A 16945-nucleotide genomic window follows, 5' to 3' on the forward strand; every position below is an offset into this window, starting at 1 on the left:
TTACTGAGAGTTCCGAAGCAGTACGAAATAAAAGCATCTAAACAGCCTAGGCTAAGCATCACTGGTAGGGCGGGGCTACATTCAATATACAGCAATATATAGATATAGGAAGTGTTTCTGATGCTGAAGCCAGGAAAATTACCATAAAAGTGGGTAGCCTGAATAATTTACTGCATTCTACTGTATGTCACTACAGGGCCTCTTTAAAGTGATACCGAGGTGAAAATAAACGGATGAGTTAAACAATTGTATTTATCCTCCTACACCTAAAAATGACCTTTTTAGGTATCCCATGGTTTTATTTTATATTTAAACATACACAGAATACATTTAATATTTTGTTGTCTCTGCTCAGCGACTGCCTATTAAGTGTCCCTAAATACAAATACATAAACTATTGACCTTTTTCTATCGCTCCCTGCTCTCAGAAGTTGTATTCTGCCAGGAAAACTTTTATGGCTTTAATTAGCTTATCAGTGAGGTTTACTATATTCCCAACAAGGTACCGACAACACAGAAGCTGCCACTTCCCTGCCTAGAAATTAACTCTTTCAGGCAGCAAAATAAAACAAGTAAAACAGCCAGGTTATTAATATATATTTTTGCACTGTACATACACATGTCTATCTCATCATGTCACCTCATGTACACTTTAAATAGATTATAGATGCCAAATATATAACTATGTAATGCATAAAGAAAAAACGATCATGAACTGAGGCATCAGTAACTGATATGAAATCGGTCGAGAATTAGCAAAATTTAGTTTTCCTTTCATTTCAACTTTAACCTCAGATATGCTGTGGCGGGCCGTCCCCTCCCGATACAAAGATGGCAACAGCGGCAGATTCTCCAGCATTGGATATGAAGCAGCCTCCAGTCTACGATACAAGATTGGGGTGACAAAACACTGAGGAACATCACAGAGGAACATCAGCGTGAGACGGACATTCCAGACAGGTAACGAAACACAATAAGATAACGTGTCAGCAGTTGATGAAATCACGATAATGGTTCTGTTTCCTAGAAAATACTTTCAACCACTGTCAATCTCTGAATACTGAAAATGGATCACTTCTCAGGGGAGTTCTAAGCGCTAGCAAATACAATACAGTACGGAGGGGAGAGGAACCTACATTCTACGTCATGAGATACATTTTTTGATTGTTATTGATGTCAATTTTTTGTTGTTTTTTGTTGTTGTTTTTTTGATGACTATTCAATTACACTTGGGCACTTTTAGATCAATGGCACTTCATGTTTCCTGTTTCGTATTTAGGCACAATGTGACAAGGTTAACCTTGTAAGTCCTTCTCGGTGCATCTTGTAGAGCAGTTTGAACTCGGCGGGCAGTTGGTGGGACTCCTGCCATTTTGTGGTAAACTTTGTTCCCTTTTTGTCGTAGTAGTGGTATGGAAGGTCCTTCCCGCTGTTTGGATCCCATCCGAAGGGCCAGAAGCCGTACAGGTGGATTTCGTCACAGATGGACGAGGCCAGGGTGTACATCAGGATGCCTGTGCTCAGTCTTTTAGGTGATAAATGTTTGTTTTTCCAATATCTACGGAGATAAAAAAAAGGACAGATTAGACGTGGAGAAACAAAAAGAGACGTTTTGCATATTCAGCAGTGATGCATTGTGGGAGACATCAAATGCTCACTCCAACCTGAATAATCGCAAATACCTTCTGTACGTTTTTTAAGTAAGCAGGCTTTTTGGTTCTTTTCAGGCCCTTAAACACTCCCAGGAGTTCTAGTTTACCGTGAGCTTGCTGGGCAATCTGTAACTCTGGGTGTTTCAAGTCCTACCCAGGGGTCAAGTGGGGCGTGGACGCGGGGGGACGGCGTCCACTTACTATTTCCCGAGGGTGGACGCCGTCCCCCCTGGCATTTGTGGAGGGGAGCAGCGGAGTGGAAGGAGAGCTGTGAGCAGCGGTGGGGAAGGGAGGACATTCCCCCTTCCCTCACCTTGGGGCTCTCCTTCCCTCGCTCTCCCCTCCAGAAGTAATGTGCGGGCAGCCGGCGGGACTTACCTCTCCTCGTTCCGGCGCTGGATCTGCGTGCCGCTGCTCTGGTCTGGACCAGACCAGACTTGCGGCACGCAGATCCGGTGTTCCGACGAGGAGGAGAGGTAAGTCCCGCCCGCTGCCGGCTGCCCGCACATTACTTCTGGAGGCGAGAGCGAGGGAAGGAGAGCCCCAAGGTGAGGGGGGGGGATGTCCGCCCTTCCCCACCGCTGCTCACAGCTCTCCTTCCACTCAGCTCTTCCCCTCATGCTGGGGGGACACATGACTACTTATTCTGGGGACATATACCCCCTGACTACATATACTGGGCACATATACCCCCTGGCTAGATAGATTTACTGGGCACATATACCCCCTGACTACATATACTGGGCACATATACCCCTGCCTACATATACTGGGCACATATACCCCCTGGCTACATATACTGGGCACATATACCTCTGGCTACATATACTGGGCACATATACCCGACTATATATACTGGGCACATATACCCCCTGGCTACATATACTGGGCACATATACCCCCTGACTACATATACTGGGCACATATACCCCCTGGCTACATATACTGGGCACATATACCTCTGGCTACATATACTGGGCACATATACACCCTGACTACATATACTGGGCACATATACCCCCTGGCTACATATACTGTGCACATATACCCCCTGGCTACATATACTGGGCACATATACCCCCTGGCTACATATACTGGGCACATATACCCCCTGACTACATATACTGGGCACATATACCCCTGGCTACATATACTGGGCACATATACCCCTGGCTACATATACTGGGCACATATACCCCTGACTACATATACTGGGCACATATACCCCTGACTACATATACTGGGCACATATACCCCTGCCTACATATACTGGGGACATATACACCTGCCCTGCCTACATATACTGGGCACATATACCCCTGACTACATATACTGGGCACATTTACCCCTGACTACATATACTGGGCACATATACCCCCTGACTACATATACTGGGCACATATACACCTGCCTACATATACTGGGGCAAATATACCCCTGGCTACATATACTGGGGACACATACCCCCTGGCTACATATACTGGGGACACATACCCCTGGCTACATATACTGGGCACATATACCCCTGGATACATATACTGGGACATATACCCCTGACTACATATACTGGCACATATACCCCTGGCTACATATACTAGACACGTATACCCCTGGCTACATATACTGGGGACATATACCTCTGGCTACATATACTGGGACTACTATACTCATGGCTACTTTTACTGGGGACACCTATAGACCTGGCTACCTATGCTGGGGGTACCTATTTTGGGGGAACTGCTGTCAGATTATCTGCATTTTTGTGGAACCGCTGTTATGTATTTTGGGGAACAGCTGCCAGATTATGTGTATGTTTGGGGGACCACTGCTGCCAGATTATATGTATGTTGGGTGTTACGTGTATTTTGGGTGATCCGCTGCCAGGTTTCGCGTATTTTGGGGAACTGCTTCCAAATTATGTGTATGTTGGGGGAACTGCTGCTGCCACATTGTCTATTTTGGGGCAACCACTGCCATATTATCTGTATTTTGGAGGAACTTCTACCAGATTATGTGTCTCTTTGGTGAAATGCTGTCAGATTGCTTCTATTTTGGGGGGATACACTACGGCAGAGCTCAAACTTCCCCGGCAGACCTTTTACATCACTGGTAAGGTCATGTATATTTGGCCCCACCCGTGACCACGCCCACATTATGCTTGACCACGCCCATTTTTTGGCACGCAGGGTTTTTCGAAGTGAGTACACTCACTTCTTTTCCCAGGACTAGACCCCTGGTCCTACCCCATAGAGGCATATATTAATCCATGCCATGCACTGATGAGAATCAACCAGCCTGAAACAGTCTGTATGCATATTGGATTATTGTGGCTCTACAATTAACAAGCTGACACATTTTTGCTTCTGCAATAAAGCAGTCACCACATTTAAGTCTGATATACATATCTGATTGTGACTGTATATATGATGTGTACACAGGAATCTTTTATATATGTTACCCGAAGTTTGGCCACTTCGGGTTCTGGCCGGCCAATGTGCGAACTGGCCGCTGCGCTGCGGCCAATGTGAGAAATGGAATAATTCCTGTAACGTTAATGTATCTTCTGGCCGCAGCGCAGCAGGCAAATGTATCACATCTTAGTTAATATAATGAAATTAAGCCAGCGGCAATGTAACAGATGAAGCCGCCGCTCTCTCCTCCCCCCGCCTCTCTCTCCTCCTCTTATGGCCAGCCGGGGTCGTTCGTCGCGGCAGGAGAGCAGAGCGGGGAGGCTGCAGACATTGCTTCTGCCAGCACCTGCTCTGCAAGAATGGCAGGATTCCCTGCCGCGACGAACGACTCTGGGGGACACGCGTGTCCCCCCCCCCCCCCGGCTGGCCATAAGAGGAGGAGAGAGAGGCAGAGAAAAAGCCGGCGGCTTCATCTGTTACATTGCCGCCGGCTTAATTTCATTAAATTAACTAAGATGTGATACATTTGCACACTGCGCTGCGGCCAGAAGATACATTAACATTACAGGAATTATTCCATTTCTCACATTGGCCGCAGCGCAGCGGCCAGTTCACATATTGGCCGGCCAGAACTAGAAGTGGCCAAACTTCGGGTTCTGGCCGTAACATATATATTAACCAGCCGGGCGGTATGGACGAGCTCAGCTCGTCCATCACCGCCGGGGGCTGCCGCTCAGGCCCTGCTGTGCCGATTTTCATCAAATAAAGAGCAGCACACGCAGCCGGCACTTTGCCAGCCGCGTGTGCTGCCTGATCGCCGCCGCTCTGCGGCGATCCGCCGCGAGCAGCGGCGAAAGAGGGTCCCCCCAGCCGCCTGAGCCCAGCGTAGCCGGAACAAAAAGTTCCGGCCAGCGCTAAGGGCTGGATCGGAGGCGGCTGACGTCAGGACGTCGGCTGACGTCCATGACGTCACTCCGCTCGTCGCTATGGCGACGATGTAAGCAAAACAAGGAAGGCCGCTCATTGCGGCCTTCCTTGTTTATTCTGGGCGCCGGAGGCGATCGGAAGAACGCCTCCGGAGCGCCCTCTAGTGGGCTTTCATGCAGCCAACTTTCAGTTGGCTGCATGAAATAGTTTTTTATTATTTAAAAAAAAACCTCCCGCAGCCGCCCTGGCGATCTTAATAGAATGCCAGGGAGGTTAAATAACATCTCTGCTTTAACTACCTGCGGACTGAGCGAGTATAAATCTACGGCGGGCAGGGGGCGCTGCGGTCCTGACCAGACGTAAGCTCTACTTCCCATTGACCGCGCGCCCCCGCCCGTCCTCGCTGCTCGGTCCGCTCTGCCCCCGCCGCAATGTGATGCCCTGCCGACTCTATGATGGCAGAGCACTGTGAGCCGGGCAGGAGCCGTTTTCATTGGCTCCTGGCCCTGTCATTCATGTAAGCCGTTCCCGTTCCCAATGAAAGCGGCTCCTGACCGGCGCACAGCGCTCTGCCGTCATAGCGACGGCAGAGAGAGCAGCCTGCGGCGGGGACAGAGCGGCGTGTCCGGCGGGAGCGACGGTAACTTGCGGCGATTCGTCCGGAAGCAGCGGTTTACTGGACCAGCACCCTCTGGTCCTTAAGGGGGCAGAGGGTGCTGGTCCAGAAAAGGTTAAAGGACACCCGAGGTGAAAATAAACTAATGAAATAAACATGACGCCTAATGAAATAAACACTAATGAAATAAACGCGGAAGTTGGGAGACGCAGTTGGGAGATGCTGACTCCCCAACTTCCGCCACCTGAGGAACCTGCCTCACCACGCCTCATGGGCGGCCTGGCCCGACCCTGGCTGCATGCAGGCTCCATATTACAGTCTATGGCCAGTCGCCATTGCAGTTCACACACATTATAACACATGCATTATGCAACTGACTGTGAATCCAACTTGAACCATGATGTGAAGTTGAATCAATAGAAGGGATGGTCAATGAGATATAATGTGAATAATACTGCACTGATGCAGATTTATGCAAATTTTGTAGGCAACTGTATGCTCTCCCTTTGCTTATGAAATCTATTAATTTGATAAGGTGTTAAAATTTGGTTTGGTGACTACGAATGAAGTCAAACAGTAGTACATATGCACTTCCCGCAGAGCTGCAGTGAATCCACTGAGAATGTTGTGCACACTGATTGCAGAGGTGTTGTCTAAAGGGGCCCATACACCTAACGATTTTCCCGCCGATATACAGCCGATTCGATCACAGTGAACGAATTGGCTGTGAAATCGGCGCGCACACCGCTGACAGAACAATCGATTTCCATCCGAAATCGATCGTTCCCGTCGATCCGTCCGTGCGGAAGATTTTTCTCGATCGCCGGCGGGTCAGGAGTGTGTCGATAGCAGCGTTCGAATGCCCGACGACCAACGCAATACAGTGGGTATACATTACCTGTTCCGCCGACGCGAGTCCCCTGGTCCCCGCTGTCTTCTTTCCACGCTGGGTTCCGGACCGTTCCTGCAGCTACACAGAACTTCCTGTCCCGGCAGGAAGTTTAAACAGTAGAGCGCCCTCTACTGTTTAAACTTCCCCTGGACAGGAAGTTCAGTAGCTGCAGGAACGGTCCGGAGCCCGGAGCGGAGAAGAAGACAGCGGGGACCAGGGGACTCGCGCCAGCAGAATAGGTGATGTATGCAGGGGGGGGGGGGGGGGGGGGAGTGGCAGCAGCAGCGGCAGCTCCACAGATTGTGAACGGTTTAAGGCTGAAATCGATTCACAATCTGTTTGCAGTAAAGGTGGCCATACGATCCCTCTCTGATCAGATTCGATCAGAGAGGGATCTATCTGTTGGTCGAATCTGATGGCAAATCGACCAGTGTATGGCCACCTTAACCAGGTTCAGATTGTGCATGAAGAATGTGTAATAGAGGAAGAATGTCCTCATTCTCCTGCAGAGTACCTGCACATCACTCTTACATGTACCCACAGTTACGTTGCCTAGGGCCTGATCCATGTTCAGATTGTGCATGAAGAATGTGTAATAGAGGAAGAATCCCCTCATTCCCCTGCAGAGTACCTGCACATCACTCTTACATGTACCCACAGTTACATTGCCTAGGGCCTGATCCATGTTCAGATTGTGCATGAAGAATGTGTAATAGAGGAAGAATCCCCTCATTCTTCTGCAGAGTACCTGCACAGCACTCTTACATGCACCCACAGTTAAGGTAGCCATACATCTAGTGATGATGGGCAGATTCAACCAAGAGACAAATCTCTTTAATTGAATCTGACTAGAGATAAATCTGTCGGCTGCTCATACACCGCAGGCCAATTCCTGATCAATTGCATGCTGAAATCGTTCCGGAAATTGGCCTTGTGATGCCGCATCCGTCGCCTCACCGGTGCTGTCCCCCTAATGTTCAATGTGCTCCTCCTCCCCCCCGGTACATTTCCTGTCCATGTCCGCCGTTGTCTCCTTCCTCCATCAATACACATGCCCCGCATGGTTGCTGGGGTAACCTGGGCATATGTGATATCACACATGGACACACATGGACAGGCATGATTTCCTGACCGATCTGGGAAATTAATCAGGACCCAAACTTGCATTCTGCAGTTACATAGTTACATAGTTACATAGGTTGAAAAAAGACATACGTCCATCGAGTTCAACCAGTACAAAGTACAACTCCAGCCCGTCCCCCACATACCCCTGTTGATCCAGAGGAAGGCGAAAAAAACCCCACCAGGCATGGTCCAATTAGCCCCAAATGGGAAAAATTCCTTCCTGACTCCAGATGGCAATCAGATAAAATCCCTGGATCAACATCATTAGGCATAACCTAGTAATTGTAGCCATGGATGTCTTTCAACGCAAGGAAAGCATCTAAGCCCCCTTTAAATGCAGGTATAGAGTTTGCCATAACGACTTCCTGTGGCAATGCATTCCACATCTTAACCACTCTTACTGTAAAGAACCCTTTCCTAGTGTCTGAATGGAACCAACTGATTTGTTCCAAATGGACTGATGTGAACAGATCCTAATGCTTTGCATAAGATCCGTTAGTGTCCGTTCAGATAAACAGAGCCTTAAAGGACCACTATCGTGAATTTTTTTTTAAAATGTTAAATACATGTAAACACACACAAATAAGAAGTCGGTTTCTTCAATAGTAAAATGAGCTATAAATTACTTTTCTCCTGTATTGCTGTCCCTTACAGTAGTTAGTGAAAATCTGAAGGAACTGACAGGTTTTTGACTAGTCCATCTTTTCATGGGTGGTTCTCAGTATTTCATTTATTCTGTACAATAGCACTCCCTGGAAAGGATCTATACCAAAGGTGTCAAACTCAAATACAAAGGGGGTCGAAATTGTACACTGAGACCAAGTCCCTCCTTTATACATTTCCCAGGTTGGCCATCTTCTTACCTTATAAAGTTCCCAGGTGGCCCCCCTCCCTCCCCTATACAGTTCCCTGGTGTTTACCTGCCTCCCCCATAGGGCTTCCCAGGTGTTTTAGGGCTTCACCTCCAATATAGCTTCGCTGGTGGTCTAGAGTGAGCCAAACATAATGCAAAGTGGGGAAACCACTTGTGGACCAAATGTAATGGCTCCAAGAGCCAGATTTGGCCGGCGGGCTGGAGTTTGACATGTATGATCTATACAAAGATGCAGGCCACCCCCCTACCTGTTTGCACACTATTCTGGCAGTTGGACTGAGCAACTGCCATTCAATAAGTGCTTTTGATAATAAAGAAAACCCAGAGATTTCACCAAGAGGAGATGGGCTAATCCAAAACCTGTTGTCAGGACCGGCTCGCTCATGAGGCGGGGTGAAACTTTTGCCTCAGGCGGCAAACTTCTAGGGGCAGCATCCGCCCGTCCGTGGGTGCGGGGGGCCGGCCGCCGAGCTGGAGGGGTAGCGGGCAGGACGGGGTATAGGGCCTAGCGGTGGGGAGGGGGGTCGGACCCCCCCTCCCAAGCCTGGGTCTCCCGATCTGCGCTCCCCTCCAGCTTTAAATAGTGAGTAAGCAGCCGACAGTAAGAGGCACGGGCGGGGGATCACTCACCTCTTCCTTGTTCCAGCGTGTGCTCCACTGACGTCACTTCCTGCAACGCCGCCCACTGTATTGTACGTGGCCGGCGGGGGGGGGGGGGGCAATTTTTTCAAAATTTGCCTCAGGCGGCAAAAAGTCTAGGGCCGGCCCTGCCTGTTGTTTGTCAGATTTATACTACCTACTGTGACAGCAACATAAGAGAATGTTACTCTGAATTACTCTGGTAGAAACATACTATTTATTAATGTATTTTCACGTATTTAAAATTTTAGTTTTTTTTTAGATAGTGGTCCTTTAAAAAGGAGCCTTATGAAGTCCCAGATCCTAACGCTGTGGTCTCTTCCGCAATCCAATCCTACTCTTATATCCCAGCGTTCATTCCTGCTCACCGCACCATTAGTGGGGCTCATATGAAATTTCATAACTTATGTCAGGCGCTCTTTGGCGTTCTCCGTTAGGGTTTTCTCCAATGCACAGCAAGAAAGACTCAATAAAGGTCGCGCAATGAAATTAAGAGCCACTGTGTGAGAGGACTATAAAAACATAATAGATGGATTGTTGTAATAAAAACTGGCAAACCTGATTTGGAAGGGTTACCGGTCTTGATGAAATGCCAAATCTTATTTAAGAAGTGGACTTAGAATCTGACAAAGGCTGCACCGTAAATGGCGATATAATTGTGGATTATTAATGTGTCATCCAGCGGTTTGTCAGTTTGCTGCCTATATCGAGCTATCAGAGAAACTATAGGTGTCAGACAATATTGCTGCGCTCACACGCCGCTCTGAGGAGCAATAAAACGTATATTTAAAGGGTGAGAATACCTTGTTTGTATGGTATTCTCGTCTTTAAGATTGTCTTAAGATACATGGAACTTGAAGGCCAAAAATCATATCTCAAATTAGATTTGAGATATTTATAGCACCAGCTGTACTGAAATATGACCAGGGCAAGGACTGTGGACGGACGGCTTTACCCGCATGTTATGTACTGGTGTCTATAATCATTGGGCCACTGCAGAATAAAAAGGATCCTGCAGTTCTGATATGAGTTAAGTGACAATTCTTTGCTGTTAGGTAGCAATTGTATGCAATTTTCACACAGTAGTACTGTAGTCTATATGTGCACTCCTCGCAGAGCTGTAGTGAATCCACTGAGAATGTTGTGCACATTGAACGTAGAAGTGTTGTCTATCACCCGTAAACCTGGTTAAGATCAGGGCTGTGGAGTCGGTATAAAAATCATCCGACTTGAACGTTTATGAAACCCCGACTCCGACTCCAGGTACCCAAAATTGCTCCAACTCCTTCTCCACAGCCCTTGCAGTTGGTACACAAATCATCCGAATCCAACTCCTAAGTTTATGAAACCACCAACTCAGGCTCCAACTCCTATTTCAGGTACCCAAAAATTGCTCCGACTCCTCGACTCCAACTCCACAGCCCTGGTTAAGATCATGCATGAAGAATGTGCAATAGAGGAAGAATCCCCTCATTCTCCTGCAGAGTACCAGCACTTCACTCTTACATGTACCCACAGTTACATTGCCTAGGGCCCTATCAATGTTCTTTGTTCCTGTCCATACCCTCTCCATGAACTCTTGGGCTTGGACTTGTGCAAGGTGTTCAGACACATTTTTCATTTGCGAAAGTTTATCATTATTGGGATGTTGACAGTTAAACTTTATACACACATGAGGACTGTCGTCTACAGGCCTTGGATGTGGACCTCGGCCTGCAGGGCAGATTTTGTCGTAATGCATCAGTGTTGCTGTACATGCCCTGGATTTTCAGCGGTGGAGGTCCCGACTGGCCCCTTCGTCTGAGAACCATCCAGTGTGTTTACAAAGTATTAGGCTCTGTTCTCACTAGAGTGGAGAATGGACATTTTTTGTCCGTTCTCCACCCATCTGGTGAACGGCTCCTATTTTATAATAGGAGGAAATAGAGGACGGACAGTGTAGGACTTGTGTTGGAGGGTATGTGCAACGCTGCCGATGCTTTGGGCCGCACGCGCCGGGACTTGGGAGGAATTTGAAGCCGCTTCTTCAAACTTCCCCCACATGGAAATTATGTAATCATGGAAATCGCCGCTTTCATGATTCCAAAATTGTGATCATGGAGATTGCGATTTCGGTTTAAAATTGAGAGATTGTTCAGGCCTATCCGGCACCCATGAAGCTGGAGTTACAGTGCTAAAGTACAGCACAAGTACGGAGAACCCAGAGCATATAGTGTCAGGTGTCTTCATACATTGCAAGCTCCAGGATGAGTAGAACAGAAGATCAGTGCATCAGCATCCACAGGACTACAGCGAGTGTGGCGGCAGGATTAGGTGAAGTATGGAATTGTTCATTTAGTGCAAGTACAGTGTAAGTGCAGTACAATGCCGTGTTAGTGTAGTGTTATTTGTAGTGTAGTGTAACTTAGCTGGAAGAGCTTAGATAGAGTAGCTGAGAGACAGTTGGGGGGGGGGGGGGGGGTGCGCAAAAGCTCATAAGACCACCCTGCACTAAAGACGCACTAGGTTTAATATTTTTCTTTTTTTTACCAATTTTTGCCCTCTAGGTGCGTCTTCTGAAAAATATGGAATGTTAAAGCCAGAGGCATAACACTACAGGTATGCTAAACATAATGCACAGGTTGCATGAGGGCGGGGCAGAGACACAGCTTTCTGAGAAGATTGCAGTCTGGAGCCCTATAAGTCTGTGCCACAGGAAGTGGCAGGTGAAGGGAATCCTGATTGGGCACATAAAAATGTATTTATTTGGCGTCAGCCTATCAACTAGAAGCACACAGAAGAGAGGTGGGAAAACATTTGTGCCAAAAGTTAGGCTTTAAAAAATGATGTAAACCAGCAGTGTGTAGAGCTGTAGGCTTTGAAAAACAGTCGGATTAGACAGAGGTGTTATAATCTCTCCTCATGCACTGTTAATGACATTTTTATTGATGTGCCTATCATGAAAAAAAAATCACGTCTCAACCTTTTTTGCAAGTCAAGAGTGTGAGAAACAGTTTCCTGGGTGTGAAGACAATTAAAGTCGCACAAGACAATTAAAAGGCTTGTTGCCTCTGACACTTGCCTAACACAGTGCCTGAGTAACTCTTGTCTAAATCTTTTCATTGCAGGCTGTCCTCACATCTGCAATGTCAATACTAACAACAGATACGTATATGTGTTCACATAAACTTTCATGAAAGCACAACAAAAACATCCCTACATGTGACCCTACACAGTTTTTCCTTTTCTATTCTATATTGTTGTTTAAATTATTGATTTCATAGATCAGTCAAAAAAATGCTTCAGGAAGAGCAAGTGAAATTCTGGGTAAAAACTAAAATCCTTCAGCACACAGTATTTCTGAATATAAAGTAAAGTATACATGTGTCAGAATTTGTTATCCAGCAGCAAAAGAGAATTACCTTGGGCCTGATTCACAAAGCGGTGATAACGCAGTTATCACGCCTAAAAGACTTTAGGCATGATAACCTTTGCACCACACTGGTGAAAAGCCAGTTTAGGCGTGATAAGTTTAGGTGTGATAAGTTTAGGTGTGATAAGTTTAGGCATGTTAAGTTTAGATAAGTGTAGATAGCGTGCAAAGTCCCGCACGCAAACCATTAAACTCTATGCGAAGTGCACCAGACTTTGCTAGCGCAAAACTTTTGATCAGCTGTGCACTGCGGTGCTAACGCAGTTGGTGCTTAAACTTATCATGCCTAAACTTATCACACCTAAACTTATCATGCCTAAACTTATCACACCTAAACTTATCATGCCTAAACTGAGTTTAGGCGTGATAAAGGGCTTTTCACCAGGGTGCTAACTGTTAGCACCGCTTTGTGAATCAGGCCCCTTGTATTTCCTGACTATCATATCTGCAAGTCTAAAGCAAATGCCTTATGCTACTACAGTGTTCTCCCTAAGGCTCCCTGCACACTGCAAATCCGTTTTCTAATTCCAATTTTCAATTCCGATTTTCCCTGAATACATTCAACAGAAAAACGGATCAAAAAACGCAGCATGCAGTAAAGATTAAAAATCGGAATCGGATGTAAAAAACGATTAAAAAGCGGAATCGGAATTAGCGCTATCAGCAGGCGCCCCACTCCGCTAATTCTGGTGAGCGCCCAGTTGTTATGTCTCTCTTGTCAGAGCAGCACATGCAAAGAAGGCAGGGCCAGCAAGGAGAGAAGTGAATAATAATTAGGAGGCGGGATCACATACTCACAGCTCTCTAGTAGAAGAGGGAGAGTGTGTGAGAAAGATTTTTAGAGTCTAAAGCTGGGTTTACACGATACTTTTTTTGCGTTCGATTCGGTGCGCGATTTATTAGCCATGCGATTTCCTGCTTGATTCTCTTATCCTCCACTCGTTTTTCTTACCTTTTTTCCATTGACTTCTATAAGAAACTAATCGAGCGGAAACATCGGACATGTCGGAATTTTATCATCGAAGGCATCTATCAGAACGATTCTTACAACAAAACGAATCGTGTAAACCCAGCATTAAAGATAGTCTAATGCACCAGTGAACACCACTGCTGCCTCCCTAGAGTTTGCTACCTGAATTACCACCATGCAAACCTAAATTATGTAATTCAGGCAGCAATCTCTAGGGGGCAGCTGTGCAGTTCACTGGTACTTTAGAGGATCTTTCTCACACACTTCCTTTGCTACTACAGATGGCACACAGGATGGAGCTGGGAGTGTGTGATCCCGCCTCCTAATCATTATTCACTTCTCTCCTGGCTGGCCCTGCCTCTTCTCCACATGCCGCTGCTTGTCTGAGGAGTGTCTGTGTGTGTATGTATGCCCCTATGGTTTGCCCCTATGGAAGCGCTGGCCCTGTATTTCCTTGTTTTGGCCCACCTGGCTAATTTTTCCTGCCACCTGGGGAGAACACTGTACTAGCTCACATTTCCACTCACTACAAGACACGTAGAGGGGTGTGAAAATGCAAATAGAACAGGAGTGAAGCAATACCCTATTATTAGCTTATAGGGTGGGCTACTTGTAACTTAGTAAACATCTCTCCAGGCCTTTTAGAAGAGAAGTGGGTGTTGTGCAAGGGAAGGTGGGGGTAAGTGACCCCATTCCCTATAATAAGTGCAGTAAACATGGTACTCCCCATAACAAGTGAACCCATCGTGTCCTCCAATCATATTGAGCTTCATATCCCAAGAAACCAGACAGAAGGGCTTCTTCCCAGAACATGTGTCTCTTTACCACCCTCCATAACAAGTGAAGCTATCATGCTCTCGCCCATAACAAGTGAATCCATCATGTCCCCCAACCATATCGCATTCAGCCAACCTATCCCCAACCAGTAATGAGGGCGACCAATATGTTCTCCACCAAAAAGTGCCTCTGTTCCCCTATTCTCCTTGCCATAACAAGAGCAGGTATTATGCCCTCACCCATAACAGGTGAATCCATCATGCTCCCCTACTATATTGATTTCAGTTTCCACACCCTCGATCAGTAACTGTCTTTGTTCCCCTATTCTCCTCTCCATTACAAGTGCCAACCAAATCAAGTTTAGTCATCATATCCTAAACCAGTAGCAAGGGCAGCCATCATGTTGCACCCCCCCCCCCCCCCCTCCCCCCACAATCCGTCATATTTAGGAGGTGGAAAAAAGGTTAAAGATCCACTATAGGAAAATTCTTGACATTCTGTTACCTCTATAGTAATTGACTGTTATAGTAACAGAGTGAAAGGCGTAATAAACTCCTTGTTTATTAAGCATCTCCTGAGCTAGCAGGACTGCAGGGAACAAGGTACACACATGATTTTTCCACCTGATAAGACCGCAAAAACTGGCAGGTTAACAGCTGTTGGCAAAGGAATAATGACTATTACAAGCCTAGTCAGGTGGAAGAGGCCAATTGAAGAGGGGTGGATCTCTGTCCCCTGCTGACAGACAAGGAGGTGTGAGATGTTGACAAATGCTTTTTTGTTTATTAAAAGTTCTATTATGACTAAGCTGTTACTAGGCAGATTATGTTATATTTAACTAATGCGAATTTTCGCGTACAAAAATTTGCATAAAATGCATAAACATTTACATGCAAATTTTCACCAATCAGAAAAATCTTATACGTTTTTTTGCAGGCGAAAATGTCATGCTACAGTGGAAATGTAGCCTAACAATAAAGTATGTAGTAAAACTGTCCAGGTCTATATTGGAAGGTTGGATTGTGTTAAAAGGGCTTGATCAGGGGTCGAGTCCTGCATGAACGTGGGTGAACGACGTCCACTTACTTTTTTTGGAGAGTGGACATAGTCCACCCTAGCATGCTATTATATGAATCACTAGAGGGGTTGCAAAATACAACCGTTTTCTTGATGGTGGTCTAATTTACCAGCATGAAATCATTTTCTTACCTGTTTACATGCTGCATGATATTTCCAGGCCAAGCCAACTGGACTTTTAGTTGATCTCGATGTTCCACAAAGAAGTCCACTAATGTTCTAGTCACGGTGGCAGAAGTATGAAAGAAGAATGCTGGGATCCACAATATTGCTCCGTCAAGCTTTTTTAAGTTCAAGAAAAAGTTGTTCCGGTCCTGTATGGTCAGAAGATTGTTGTAATACTTCTCGAGAATACTGGGGTTAAAAGTGGTCAGGTTGGTCTTCCTGCCAACATCCTTGTAGAAAGCTTCGGTGGGAGCAAAGTTACATCGAAACACAAAGTCGGCGTTGTCTATTTCAGCTCCGCACTGGCTCTCAGTGAGGATACCGCTGTTTCCTATCACTGCACAAATGTTATAGTGCTTGTTCACAATAGGAGAGGTGTCTGGAAGAAGAGATCGGAAGTTATTGCTGATGGAGAAGACGTATTTGTGACTTGAGTAGTCATAATGCATCAGCTGCCCAGTCCGTACACTGCTCTTGGTCAAAGAAAAGTTTCTGATGACGTCCACGTTCTGGAGGATCTCTCGCCTGCAACAATGAGAAAATCCAAGAACGTCATCATTCAGCTGATTTACTAAACACACTCATTGCAAAGCAAAGCCAGTTTTTCATACATTCTAAAGGAAATAACACAAAATCGCAAAGCCACAAAGCTATAACATATATGTTGCCTAAGTAGGTGATTTTGGTGTCCAGTAGTTGGACACTGTGGTCAACTGGACTGCAGATATTGAACAGTTGTCCCTATGTTGATAAGAACAATCCTTAACCGTCTGAACTCAAGACACTCACATCAAACACTAGATGCATAAAAAAAAATAGGTTACAAGATTATGCAGTTGAAGAAAGAGAACTTTGGCTTTCAAAATGGATTGCATGCCATAGTATTCTATACTAGATCCTTACACCAGCAATGAGGTTTTCCAGTTATGGTAAGGGTCTACTAGCAGGGGGTGAGATTGCGGTCATATACACTATCTGCCTCTTCAGTTTCTGCTCATGTTTGTCGCATAGGGAGAGGGAGAGTTGGGGATCCTGGGAAGCTTGTTGGGGGTACCAGGATGAGGGCTGCCTTTCAATCTCCCTGATGTTCTTTGGTGTCTTAAAATGTTTGTATATCTGGGGTCCAGCTTGGAGATAATCGTGGTTGGGGTGTCTTGGCACCCTATGGGAAAAAAAAGATACAGGAGACAAAAAAGGGAGCCCGATAGTGCAGTATGTCAATAGTAGGTGTGTGGAGAAATCAATTGATTGAAAGGGCTACTCACAAAGGAGGGTTGCAAGGGGCAACCGACCACAGGAAGCAGGTGGAGACCATAAACCCGACTCCACTCGGGGTGGTCCTGGACGGACCTGGTTGCGGTCGCTCTCTTAGATGAAAAAGGATGCACAAAACATTAACCGTGGTAAA

At 46.3% G+C, this 16945-nt stretch overlaps 1 protein-coding gene and 1 long non-coding RNA gene across 3 annotated transcripts in view; one reads left to right on the top strand and one right to left on the bottom strand.

Annotated features, from left to right (window-relative positions):
• The first annotated feature begins 799 nt into the window (after positions 1–799).
• Positions 800–16011, top strand: LOC137530307 (uncharacterized). The gene is made up of 3 exons (XR_011023648.1): positions 800–960; positions 11683–11734; positions 15533–16011. It is a non-coding gene; the product is annotated as an uncharacterized lncRNA (long non-coding RNA).
• The window catches only part of ST8SIA3 (ST8 alpha-N-acetyl-neuraminide alpha-2,8-sialyltransferase 3), a 48802-nt gene continuing 33094 nt past the window's right edge, over positions 1238–16945 (bottom strand). Inside the window, exons 3-4 of one of the 2 annotated variants that reach the window (XM_068251297.1) lie at positions 15505–16062; positions 1238–1558 (exon numbers count right to left, since the gene is read on the bottom strand). In XM_068251297.1, the coding sequence (XP_068107398.1) occupies positions 1276–1558; positions 15505–16062 (841 nt within the window). In that variant the 3' untranslated portion in view covers positions 1238–1275. Of the gene's footprint in view, positions 1559–8543; positions 8736–15504; positions 16063–16945 lie in introns of those variants that run through there. The other variant, XR_011023647.1, reaches the window with a different exon arrangement.

This window comes from Hyperolius riggenbachi, chromosome 1, assembly GCF_040937935.1.
Source record: "Hyperolius riggenbachi isolate aHypRig1 chromosome 1, aHypRig1.pri, whole genome shotgun sequence".
NCBI lineage: Eukaryota > Metazoa > Chordata > Amphibia > Anura > Hyperoliidae > Hyperolius > Hyperolius riggenbachi.